The 13,846-nt window shown below is 37.1% G+C and overlaps 1 protein-coding gene across 1 annotated transcript in view; it reads right to left on the bottom strand.

Moving 5' to 3' along the window:
- Window positions 1–3,058: 3,058 nt before the first annotated feature.
- enpp1 (ectonucleotide pyrophosphatase/phosphodiesterase 1) overlaps window positions 3,059–13,846 on the bottom strand; it is a 64,732-nt gene continuing 53,944 nt past the window's right edge. Inside the window, exons 19-23 of the mRNA XM_057823274.1 lie at window positions 11,134–11,254; window positions 10,825–10,899; window positions 10,096–10,228; window positions 3,862–4,006; window positions 3,059–3,774 (exon numbers count right to left, since the gene is read on the bottom strand). Of these exons, the coding sequence (XP_057679257.1) occupies window positions 3,628–3,774; window positions 3,862–4,006; window positions 10,096–10,228; window positions 10,825–10,899; window positions 11,134–11,254 (621 nt within the window). The 3' untranslated portion in view covers window positions 3,059–3,627. The remainder of the gene's footprint in view (window positions 3,775–3,861; window positions 4,007–10,095; window positions 10,229–10,824; window positions 10,900–11,133; window positions 11,255–13,846) is intronic.

Here is a 13,846-nt window from a genome sequence, read left to right as displayed (position 1 = left end):
CACATAAGGGCACGCAAGAAAGACATTTACCTTCCTTTTGCACTACTGCAATCTGTGATGAAAGCTTCCTGGGTGTGTTTTCGTTCGACCAATTTAACCCTTTTGGGGACACTGGTCACTACAGTGGACAGCTAGGTGAATTTTATTATTTGTGCATGCTTGTTTGTAGTGTGGGTGTAGGTGCACTGATCCGTTGTTGTAACAAGAACTCACAACTAAATTATTATTGATTGTGGGTATGAATATTAACCCTTTCAGGGACAGTGATCAATGTAGTGGACAGCGGTTTCAAAAGAGGGGGTTAAAACCTTTAACCCTTTATAAGGCAAGTGACTATTTTTGGTCCTTTAACCTTTTATAGCATTTGATACACTTAGAATTTCATGATTTTGAGAGTCTAATTTAGTTTAATTTTGACAGTTTAGTTTTGGTGGATGCAAGTCAGCACATACATCTGTAGGTTCCATGGGGGGGGGGGGGTATCAGGATTTAGCAAGGGTTATAGATATTGGAGTTCTAATTCATAGACTCCACCATCAGTTCAGTTGACAAGACAGCTCCCATAGACATTCCGCCACGCCTTCCCGTAGGGGGCCAACCCAGACAGAACGTTGAGTTAGCTTATGACATAAACTCAAACACACGCTGTATTCTAACGCCGGTTTTAGGTGGAAACAGGACGAAGGTTTTTCTTTTCAACTTAAAAAGCACTTTGTTTCGTGACAACCGCCATGTTGGATCAATCAATCAATCAATCAATCAAATTTATATATATATATATATATATATAGCCCTTTACAAAACCCGAAAGGTCCCCAAAGTGCTTTACAACAAAACAAACATGGCTCATAGTAAATAAAAGGCTGGAAAGTATTACAAAGTACCGTAACTTTGGCTTTAAATATTCATGTAAAATGAACGATAACTGCCCGTCTTTTGCTTCCAACCAAGAATCTAGACTGTTTTACATTCATACCCATAGAAATTCCGCGATTTAACCATTTATTTTCAAGAATTTTCAACTTAAAAACCTCTTTGTTTTGTGACAACCGCCATGTTGGATTACACAATACCCTAACTTTGGCTTGAAATATTCACATAAAATGAACGATAACTGCCCGTCTTTTGCTTTCAACCAAGAATCTAGACTGTTTTACATTCATATCTATAGAAATTCTGCGATTTAAGCGTTTATTTACAAGAATTTTCAACTTAAAAAGCTCTTTGTTTTGTGATTGCCACCATGTTGGATTACGCAATGCCGTAGCTGTGGCTTGAAATATTTACGTAAACTCAACGATAACGGCCCATTTTTTGCTTTCAACGAAGAATCTAGACTGTTTTACTATCATATCTATAAAAATTCCGTGATTTAAGCATTTATTTACAAGAATTTTCATCTTAAAAAGCTCTTTGTTTTGTGACAGCCACCATGTTGTATTTTGTATCTCTACACATGACACTTAAGTTGTTATTCCTGGCAAAAACGTACATGATATGTTAAATTTTGCTATTGATCCTGAAAATATAGTTGATTATCTCAGCATTTGGTGATTTTTGTGCATCTAGCGTAGAATCAGAGAATTTTATAGCCATTTTAAGTTTTGTAATTCTTATATAAAAATTAATTAACCAGGATTTCATTATGGAACGACTTTGAATTTTTTGATGCCGCTGCTCATGTAGGCTCATATATCCCTAAGTGAGGTGCTTGTTTTGGTTTAAAGGTCACTAGTGGCTTTGGTTTTGAAAATATTTGAATTTTAAGTTTTTTTTAAATAGGCCCCCTTCGGATCGGCCTCGTGTCCCGTCAATTGATAGTGAAGTCTATGGCTAATTAGACATATTAACTTATTATTATTATTGTATATGTTTTCTTGTTACAAATTTTGGAAAAAAAAAAAACCAAAAAGGTTCCATTAAGAGCTTATCATTCAAACGTTGGGATTTTGTGACAATTGTATGTTGCAGGCCTTCATTGGTTTAAAAAAAAACTTAAATCTTATTAGGTGTATTTTATATTGGTTGATTATTATTACTATTACAAATTATTCACTCATACATTTTCCAAGCCACTTATCCTCACGGGTTGGAGCCAATCCCAGCTCACAATGTGCAGTAGGCTGGGTACACCCTGAATTGGTTGCCAACCAATCGCAGGGCACAAGGAGAACAACCATCAACTGGGGACAATTTAGAGTGTTCAATCAGCATACCATGCACATTTTTGGAGTGTGGGGGGAAACCAAAGTACCGGGAGAATACCCACGCTGGCACAGGAGAACATACAAACTCCACACAGGAAGGCCAGAGCCTGGGATTGAACCCTTGATCTCAGAACTCTGGGGCGGACATGCTAACCACTCTGCCACCATGCCGTTAATAACTTCCTGCAATACAATGTTAATAAAAATAAATTAAAATGGGGAAAAAAAACAAAACAAAACTAAATCCACAGTAGTTACAGCACCAATTAAGGTGATTTTTTGTTACTTATTGCATGCCATTCTTGGCAAGAGACTTCCAATTTATTTAAACTGGCAAGACTGGCTTTGAATGCTCATGTCTCAGTGCAATTGGTGGTGCTAGACATCCTTCCATTTTGACTAGGGGGTGAATGAACAAACCTTTATTCAATGGATTGGATGGCAATGGCAGCCCAATGATCTCCCCAACCCTTATTTGGCACTAATTTATCAGTTTTTCACCATTAAAGTTTTCCTGAAATGTTAGTTTTCTCAACCTCTATGCAAAACAACAAAACAAAACAAAACAAAACAAAACAAAACAAAACAAAACAAAACAAAAAAACTTGCATTCTGTAAAAATCATTGTCAAAGCATTTTTAAATTTTTAAACGATCATAAATGTATTCATTCACATCTGATCAAGGAGGAAATGAGTAGACAATTGTTAACATACACTCGAAGGCCAATGAACCTAATTGCTTTAGCAATGCACTGACATATTCATTATATTCTTAAAAAAATATTACCCTTTTTGGAATTACCAAGAGCATATGATATTTCAATAAAAAGTCTGGAAGCTGTTCATGGTATTAGTTTTTACTTTGTGGATCAAATTTTGGGTCTCATGGAGAGGAAATGCAATCATAAGAAATTCCATACATGTCCAAAAATACAGTACACACTCACGCACTTTACATTCCATGGTCTACACACTCTAACTCTCATAAAAAGATTCACAAGTGAAGAAAATACAAAAATAAAAAACATGGATATAAAATGGCAATCAGAGCCTTTTAACTCAGCTCAACCCAATAAATAGAATATTTTAATAATATTCTAATTTAATGAGATGCACTTGTAGCTTCCTAGCTATGGGCAAGATTACTTCTGAACTGTCGATGCACATTTTTACCAAGATGGTGTCTATATTTGATTTAACTTTAGAAGAAAATAAATCATTCAACGACACGATTAACAATATTTACAACCAATGTATGGCGTTTAGTATGTACAACCTTTGCTGTTGTTGTTGTCATAATCCCAGTAAAAAATATAAACCTGGACATTGGGATTATTTTACCTGCTTAATGAAAAAAAAAACAAGGCACCGTGTATTGCATTAATTATCAAAATGTCTTTTTTTGGTTCAAACTACATACTATTTTAAAAACGTTTTGAGCTGTAGCGTCTCGTCCACTGACAACCTATCGTGGTAGAAGCTCAATCCGGTCAGGAGTTCGATGTCACGAACACGGGCTGTGTGGAGTTTTATCCAGTCCAGCATCCACGTTAAATCTGAGCCGGTCTACAGATAAACGGGAAGTTGGGACAAGTGTTCGGGACAAGTTAGAGAAACCAGAGAAGCTTCTTAGTAAGGTAAAGTGTTACTTACAGTGCATTGCTCAGTGTACTCCACTCTGTTTGGCAGGATGAAAGACCTGACCAGAAGAGGACCCTGGCAGTTAGTGGGTCCGAAAGTGGAATTTTTACAACTGGTCAGGATGATGAAAAAATGCGTCGGTGTGGCAGCCTCATTCCTGAAGAGATCATTTTTAGAAGTCGTGTCATCACTTTTGAATGTGTAGTCTTGCACTTCAGTTATTCTATAACAGGCCAGGTCAGGGTGCTATAGGCAGGTGCTACAGGCACCATGACCCTACACTAAAAACCATGTTTTTGGAACCAGTTCAGGTCGTTGAGGTTAAGAACTTAATTACGCAGTGTGCTAACAAAGAATCGACTGACCTACATGAAATTGGTATGAAACTTATTAAAAACATTCATAACGAAATACTACTCCCCCTAACCCATATTTTCAATAAATCTTTTGAGACAGGAGTCTTCCCTGATGAAATGAAAATTGCGAAAGTTGTCCCAATTTTCAAAGGCGGGAACTCACATGAGTTCAACAACTACAGACCCATCTCTATCCTGCCTCAACTATCTAAAATCCTCGAAAAACTCTTCAACAACTGACTAGACAAATTCATAATAAAACATCATTTATTACATGATAGCCAATACAGGTCTAGAAAAAATCACTCCACTGCGCAGGTCCTAGCAGAGTCTTTAGAAATCATCACAAATGCTAATGACCAAAAACAATACTCAGTTGGAATTTTCCTGGACCTAAAAAAAAGCCTTTGATACTGTTAACCACAATATCTGACTGGACGAACTAGAGGGACTTGGAATTCGAGGCGTAGTTCTAAATTGGGTATGTAGCTACCTACATAACCGATCTCAATATGTAACATTTGACGGGTGCAAATCAACTACACGTCAAGTCACATGCGGCGTGCCCCAAGGCTCCGTCCTGGGACCGAAACTATTCATCCTATACATAAATGACTTATACAACGCATCTGACCTACTAAAAATGGTACTTTTTGCGGACGACACCAATATCTTTTGTTCAGAAAAGGACCTGACAAGTCTCTCTAAGCAAATAAATGCGGAACTAGCAAAATTGCAACAATGGTTCAACGCAAATCAATTATCTCTGAATCTCGAAAAAACTAAATACATGCTATTTGGCAGGAAAGGTCTCAACGAGCACTTAAACATACAAATAAACAATGTTGTGATACAGACAGTACGGCAACACAAAGTCTTAGGTGTAGTTTTTGACGACTTACTAACATGGAAGGCCCATGTGGAGCGGCTGCGCAATAAGCTTGCACTCTAAAAAAAATCCACTGGCTCTACTTAAAAAAATTGTTGTAACAATTTGCATTTAATTTTTTAAGTAAATTCAACTAAGCAATGATTGAGTACTTCCCTTATAAATTTTCTAACTGGACTAACTCAATTAGTATAGTTGAACCATCATTATTTATTGTCCTCCACAAGCTTTATTGTGTAGAACCAACTCAATTTTTATAGCATTAATAAGAAATAAAACTACTTCATTTAGGTTGCTATAACTCCTTCATTTTAATTTCTCAACTCAAAAGTTGATGCAAAATGGTACTTAAATTTATTGAGTAAGAGCAACTCATCCATTTTCCATGCCGCTTTTTCCTCACGAGGGTCACGGAGGTGCTGGAGACTATCTCAGCTAACTATGGGCAGTAGGCAGGGGACACCCTGAACTGGTTGCCAATCGCAGGGCACAAGGAGACATACAACCATTCAGGCAGACTCATACCTACGGACAATTTAGAGTGCTCAATCAGTCTACCATGCATGTTTTTGGGAGGAAACCCACACAGGCACAGGGAGAACATGCAAACTCCACACAGGAACCCTTGATCTCAGAACTGTGAGGCGGACGTGCTGACCACTCAGCCACCGTGCCGCCTAAGAGTAACTTGTTTTTCTAAAATAAATTGGACATGGCAACTCCACTTTTATTTGGAAAAAAATATATATTTCAAAACTCAAAAGAATGGACAAAATGAAAGTGCAGAGCAAAACCAACATCCTAAACATTGTCAACAGTTCACTTCAGGTGCAGGTATAAACGAAAAGTGTACTTCCAGTACGTTGATACACAGATATGGCACAACAACACACAGTGCAAAACAAGTGTACAACAAAATGTTTGCAAATGTACAAACAATATAGGGTGATTGAAAAGTAACTCCTGTTTTAAGATAATTTATTTAAATGTTGTAAACATTTTTGTAATTTTTTGAGTATGCTGCTTGATGCATGGTAATGAAATCTGTTTTCATTTTCTTTCTGACTGCAAATATTGTAAGGCAGAAAATGGCCAATTCTTTTCCCGTGGTAATATGCACATGTGATGGGAATTTAGGAAGTTGCACCAATTTAATAATGGAACAGAAATTAAATTTCACTCACTTAATCTTTCCCTTTGTTACGTGAAAGCAAAAAAGCTTATTAAAAAACAATATACTTTTAAGTTAATACGTCTTTCTTAATATTTAATTTTGATTAACTCCATAAAAGAAGTAACCAACTTAATAAAACAATGAATAGTAAAAAAAAGTCATTTTTTTGTTGAAAAAACTCATGTTTTCAAGTCATACCAACTAGCCTCATGAATCATTTTTTAGAGTGTGCGAGTAGCATCTTCATTCTCTTTAGAGCACAAAATATGCTAGATGAGAGGGCTCTCCAAACTCTTTACAGCACACTTATCTTGCCGCACCTCAGTTACTGTTCGGAAATTTGGGGACACACACATAAAACCCACCTTTATCGACTTTTTATCCTTCAATAAAAGGCAGTTCGGATCATTCACAACGCACCGTTCAGAGCACACACACCTTCTATGGCAGGGGTGTCCAAACTTTTTGCAAAGGGGGCCAGATTTGGTGTGGTAAAAATGTGGGCCGACCTTGGCTGACGTCCTTTACGTAGAAAAATATATTTAAGCAAATTTTAGCAAGCCATTCTAGGTGCTAAATTTGCTTTATTATTATTTTTTTAATTAATAATTTCAACAATCTCGCAACTAGCCTTTGTGGCGTTCTCTTTCGACTCTCGGGCTCTTGCAAAATACTGCTGTTGTGAAGTTAAACTAGCTTCAAGTTACTTCAATTTCTCGTTGCGTATCTTCCCTGTAATCGTGTCGTACATGTTAGCGTGTCTTGTTTGGTAATATCGCCTCACATTGAACTCTTCAAAAACAGCTACTGCCTTTTTTGTAAATGAGGCAGACACAGTTGTTGAGTATTTTAGTGAAGAAATAGTCCAATTTTCACCTTTCCTTGTAGCGTCAGCCATTGCAGTCAACTTTTTTTGTTGTTGATTGTCGCCATTTTAGAAAATTGGAAGTAAAGGCTCACACAAGGTGATGTTGTTTAAACTGCTGCTGCCTTTTAGTGGGTAAATGAGGAGCAGCATCTAGTGTGTAAGCTACTTCATATGCTGGTAGCAGTAATGCTGACCAATTCATCAAGTCTGTGTGCGGGCCAGATGTTATTGATTTTATGACGGAGGCTGGGGGCCGGATGAAATTTGACCAGGGGCTGCATTTGGCCCCCGGGCCGGACTTTGGACATGTCTGTTCTATGGCCTCTGAATAACCCTTAATTTATTTTACTTAACATTCACATATTTCTTTTTTATTTAAATCATTGTCTGATTAAATATTTAGTTCTACTCGATAAATACTTAAAAATTTTAGCATATTAAATATTTTAAATATATATTCTTTCCTTTTTTTGCACAACGCCCCCCAACCCTACACACACACACCCTCTGTCTTAGCAGAAAATGGTTTGACCCCCCTCCGGTGCACTCAAGGCTACACTACGTACGTGCCCTGAAGTGGGAAATTATATTCTGTCATTGTTATAAACTCTAAACATGGCGAGTCGTCATAAATTGGGTGTGCAGAAAACAAAAGAAAAAGAAATGAAGATCATAGAAGTGAATGAGAAAAAATGATGTTTTTAAAAGGGGGACAAGAAGTCAGAGAATTAGGGCTAGAGTTGGCTGTGGACAGTGATTTCGGTAAGTGAACAACAGCCGCTAACACAACTTTTACATTCGCGATCACCGTGAACAAAGCTCAATTCGAGTCTGTCACCGGCCACTTGTTGTTTATTGAGCTGCGGTATGACAAGACATGCTGCTCGCGTTGAGCCGAGGAGAGAGAAGGTGATGGGAGATCAGGGATACGTATATGTTGGTCTGTGGGGAGCAGGTGCGTGAGGCTGAACAGACTCGGGTCCGGCGGCTGGATTTATCTTGGGTTTAGAACCCAATCTGTATTATAGCAAACGCTAACACAAATCTATCACTGAAACAGCACAAACGAGCACAGGGTCCCCACAGGACTGATCAATCTAAATTCAAGACTTTTAAGACCTTTTTTAATGCCATTTCAACTGAAAATTAATACTTTTCTCGCACCCATTATTTAGATAATATTGAATCATATTAAAAAAATAAAGCACTGAACATCAAATTTAACCTCAATTACTAAGTGTGTTTGACAAAAGAATGCACATTTATTGAAGATACAATTAAAACACATTTAAATATAAGGTCTTTCAGAATTTTTTTCCCCAGGATAAAATGGATTTTACTCTATTATTGTAAAGCAACTTCAGAAATTACATCTGCAATACAACAGGTATCCCTTTTAAGAGGACCTAGTCAAGGGGCTAGGTAGGTGATTGTCAAGTTGGCTACCTTAACTGTAAAGTGCTTGCAATTGGCAGTGAAAGTTTAAAAAAACAGCCACTAAATGGCAATAGTTTACCATTAATTACCACAAAATAAAAAAGCTACACATGACCATTTCCCTTGGTAATCGTTTTTTTCTAATCACATTACAAGAAGTATACAAAACACATGTTAATCCTTTGTTAGCTATTGAAGACATTTCTTTTAATCAGATAGAGAAAATCCATACTCTTATTTAATCAAGAAAAACATTTAAATATACCAGGAGGTGTTTTACTATCACCTACATTATAATTTGCCTATTACCATGCCATGTTATTCAGATCAACGATACCCTGCACTCGTTCCAATAATAGACAGTGTCAACCGTGTTGCGTATCTGAGAGTGATGGTGAATCTACGACTCCGGTTTATCCATGCTAAGGCTAGTGCACCTGCCAATACCCCATTGAACATGGCTAACTCAAGTTAAAACTGCGAAATTCACATTCATTCGAAAGGCAAACCGTGCAGAAACACATTATTGCATCTAATATATTTTAATTGGAGAAATTGGCAACTTTGAAATGTTAAGCAGGTCCACTGCCTTCGCATGACCCATAAACTGCGACCCAAAGTATCTGGATGCGACTTGGTCGTCGATCCAATACCTCACATGTTGATCCAACTGTTTGGACTTGGTTCTCTTGTTGAGGCTTTCGTCAAACATAACAACTACGGCATCTGTGCAGTTCCTTGCGTTAGCACACAATACTGTGCGATTGCCTGCTGTTGTGATGTTGATGCTAATGATGCTAACGAAGCGCACGGACGAGGTGCAGTGCATCGTAAAAATTCTACGCGTCATCTTCGTTATGGATTAAAAAAAAAAAGAAAAACTTCGTCACAGATATAATTTAGGTTGCACTGAGGTGTTCTTGAAAATTAAAACCACGGTGAAAAAATTTCAGACTTACGACAGCTAATTTAATACTTTTAATACCTTTAATAATGGAAAACTAAATTCAATGCTTTTTAAATACTTTTAATAACCCGCGGGTACCCTGGAGCAGCAGTGGAACAGCAGTGGAGAAGACAAAAACAGTCTGTCTTCTGGAAATTGTTCATATTGTGTCACATCACATTACGGTCTGTTAAATTTGACTGTCCATCTCAAATTAAATAATGAAAATTTACACTGTCATTGCTTGCAAAGCGATAAAAGTGGCAAGGGTGGGGTATATATATAATGATCTCTTGTCCCAGGCCGTTTTAAGTCTGTTGACAGCCCTGATTGTTCCAGTAGTATTTATTAAGGATTTAGTGTAGGATTTGGGGCTGTGGAACAAATTAATCGAATTATATTGTATTCTTATTCCCGCTCGACATACGACCATTTCGACTTACAACCCAGGTTCTGGAATGAATTAAACTCGTATGTAGAGGTACTACTGTGTCTTGAAACTCAAAGAAAGAATTTGATTCAAGTTTAAGTTTTCAAGTTTAGTAGTTAGATGCCAAAAATGTGTGAAGATCTTACGGTGCAAGGGGCTTGAAGGTATCAACTTTTCCATTGTAATCTTCATCAAATATTGGACCACTCATGACATTGAGTCCATTTAGCTCCTCTGAGTATCTTGAAAGCAGGACACCATGGAAATGGTGCCAAACATCTGTTTATAAGCGGGAAAAAAAAATTCTGTTGGTTAGGTACGGTCATATTGCACCAAAAATGTGACATGAAGGTATACGACAAAATTCTATCATTATATAGATACAGCATTGAACTTATGAAGCAAACATTAGTTATTTGATTGGTAACAATTCTTTTTTTTTTTTTTTTTTTGACTGTTCAGAATTGACATGCTGTAGAAGCCCGCTTCGGCCACTAGAGTGCAGCATCTGGAAATTAATTTAACAATAAGGCCTCATGCATCCAAAGACACGAGATGCGAGTGAGTTGGTTTCCATTGTTCTGGGTGGTCCCTGTGAAAACTTTCTGCTGTTTTCAACAAAAACCATATGGCTCACCAAAAATGCAAGCTGTGTGTGTAGTTGGAAAAATAATAGTACTGTAGGACTCATTTCTAAAATTCTGATATTATTTCCAGATAGAGCTATTGGTTCATGATGTTGCTGTTTAGCCTGTTGTACATGTAGACAAATGTATACTTTGAGGCATTAATATTTAAGATAGTACCATTTTTAAATAATATACCCACAGCGTCTTCCTGATTTTAGACCCATATAGCAAATGAATACCCCTCACCTTTAAATGCAGGGAACATTGGCACCATGTTGCTTGTGATGAGTGAGTCTGCACCATCTTTTTTGCCACTCAGGTCTTTTGGGAAAAAAAAATAGTATTACTTGCACATGCTACTTTTAGAGATATGTGTATGTGATATAATTTACAAGGAAAGAACTTGAACTCTACATGAAGCTAAATAGCAATTCACGCCTGACCAGCTGTGAATGTTACTGTATTCTTCTTTTTTTACATGACAATGCAGTTCTCAACCACGTCAGCTTCAATTTAGTGGATGAGGAGCTGTGACAAACAAGCACGAACACTCACTGGGGGGATGCAGCAGGCCGTGGGTGTTGTCGCTGCTGCACATCTGGCTGGTGGCCGGTGGTATGCGGGCGTCAGCACGAATACACGCCTCCACAGATGGAACCAGGGGTTCCACTGTGGCCTGAAAGAGTCCATCGGTCAGGAGTCAAAGCAGTGTTGGGACAGCAGTCCACAGGCGTTGCGTAAGGTCGCTTGGCTTGGCACTGACTGCGTGTCAGTGAGGGCATTGTACTGTTTCTACATGCTCCAATGGAGATTTTTCCCCCTAATTTCATTCCACCGTAAAAAAAAACGGGTATTACACAGTGAGACCACAACTGTATACATATCACAAAAAGAAATCTACAGGAACTCTACCTGGTCGAACCCGTTCTATTCGTAGATGCATACTATAAGCGCATTCACATACAGCAGAGAAATATTCAAAGCTGAAATGTACCTCAAGTACTGCATATAGAAACCTTAAATGAACTGTAAATGCAATTTTCAATTAATTAGTGAGAAGTTAGAATAATAACAACACCAAAATATGCCTTCAGAGAAGGCAAAATAAATAATATAGATGGCGGAAAACACTCAGGTGACTTGAAGTTCTGCTCTGAGACCCCCAATTTGGCCAAATTTCAAAATTGTCCGATATGCATGTTCGATACATCATTGGAAAGCGGGTTTATTTTTGTCCGTTTTACCCTGAAAACCCCAATTTACAGACGTCGCGCAACCGCTTTTGTTTCAACCCAGCCAGAAGACGAAGGTAATTAATTATATTTATTATTCAAAATGTCTGTCACTTTTAGCTTAGAATCATTAATTGATGTCTAATATTTCGCTAAAAAAAAAAAAAAAAAACACTTAGAAATTGTTCACTCGCAATGAAAAAAATGATGTCTCTAAAAAAGTCACGGATATCTACCTTATAACTATCGTTTAATTGTATTTTTTTTGTTGTTACTGTCGCATTTTCTCCGATATGTTAGATGATAAATAATCGATCCAAACAAAGAAAAATTGAAAAAAAAACATATAAGTATATATACATATATATACATATATATATATTTATATAATATACGTATATAATAAATAAAATAAATATTATTACTTATTTTCCCCCCTTCTGTCATTGTTTGCATACTATCCTCATTAAAATATGAAAACCTATAAATGTTTGGGTGGTTTTAGTTAAAGCAAACACTGTTTTTACATTTGTGTGATTTTGACAAAGGGGCGTCACGCCAGCTAGTGAAAGCCGGGCCAATGTTTATTCTGTATATCCCGTTAGCAGCCTTTTCTTTTTTCTCCTCAGACAAAACTTTTTGTCTCTGTCGCTCTGCCATCTTTGCAGAATTTGCGCGAAAGTGTTAGCACTGACTTCCGTCTTTATAATAAATGGGTAAGTTAACTCATTTGCTCCCATAAATTTATAAATACGCTCTATTTTTAATTGCTTCAGTGTCCCAAAAACGTATTTATACGTCTTTTGCGTTTTGTTTTGTTTTTTTGACAAGAGGCATTTCTAGGTTCCTATGTATCTCAGATACAATGCACAAAGCACAAAACCCATTTTAAAGCAATAAAACTGGCCACTGGAGGTCAGTAGCGCATTTGGTAAGAACTCAAGAAAGGAGGTGAAGAAAAATAGTCAGGAAACGGAAGTTGGAGGGATCTTGTGAAGCGGCGTGAGGATTTGAGAAAAATGTGGAGAACGATCAGGAAAAAAAAGGCAAACGACAGTGGAGGAGTGTCTTGAAAAGAAAACTAAACCATCGTCAAAGAAGGATTCAAAAATATCGGGAGCAGCTGAGAGCCTTCCCCCTTGTTATGTGAGCAAATAGTTCAACAGTTCAATAGTTTAGTTATGTGTAAATAAATTGTTACTTTGCGATCAAAAGCTCTATTTGTCTTGTTGTTTATCTTATTTTGTAAAAGGAAAACATTATTCAGATGTTTGGGATGTAACTAAAGCAAAAAATAGCTGTGTATAAGTCAAAGTTATGTTTGAAATATATACTTTCACATAAAGCTCAATTTCTCCGTTTTTTCATCAGAAATTGGAAAATTGCTCAAACTAAGCTATTTTCTAATGCTGATTTCTAAAGAATGGAAAAAAATATGAACTAACTTTTTTTTCTGCTGAAAGAAGAGAGTCTAATCTTTCTTTTGGTGGGTTCCATGTTTATATAGCAATAGAACAGAATGTGAGGCCTTGCAAAATCAGTCAAAATCCAGTAAAACAGCCAGGAGCGAGGGGCCTTGCTCTGGTGAAAATGGCTGGGAGTGAATGAGTTAATTATTGCTGGTGAAAACGATACAGACCCCCTCAATATATAAAAGAGGTGTCATTCGACTAGTTGTCAGTCCACATATCATCACAAATGTTATGAAAATATTCTATAAAGGTTGAAAAGTTACCTAGTGTTGCTTTAAATCATTAGAAAGAATAAAAAAGGTCAGTTAAAAATGCAGGTCACCAGGACACTGACAGAATTTGTTTCCTGTGCCTTGCAAGTATCCATTCAACATTCTTCAAAACTTATTTTAGCATCAATTGACCACACTCATTGGCCTGGACTTTAAGGTGTCAAAAAGCAACTAATCACTCCCTAGACAGCAGATATAACATTTCCAAGCACTCAAATTGTCACTCACTCAGAATAGAAACAACTGCGAGTTGCATTTCATTGGACTTGGGAAATAAACAGGAGGCAATGTG

This window comes from Corythoichthys intestinalis, chromosome 19, assembly GCF_030265065.1.
Source record: "Corythoichthys intestinalis isolate RoL2023-P3 chromosome 19, ASM3026506v1, whole genome shotgun sequence".
Taxonomy (NCBI): domain Eukaryota; kingdom Metazoa; phylum Chordata; class Actinopteri; order Syngnathiformes; family Syngnathidae; genus Corythoichthys; species Corythoichthys intestinalis.
This window is presented reverse-complemented; position numbering and strand designations above follow the sequence as displayed.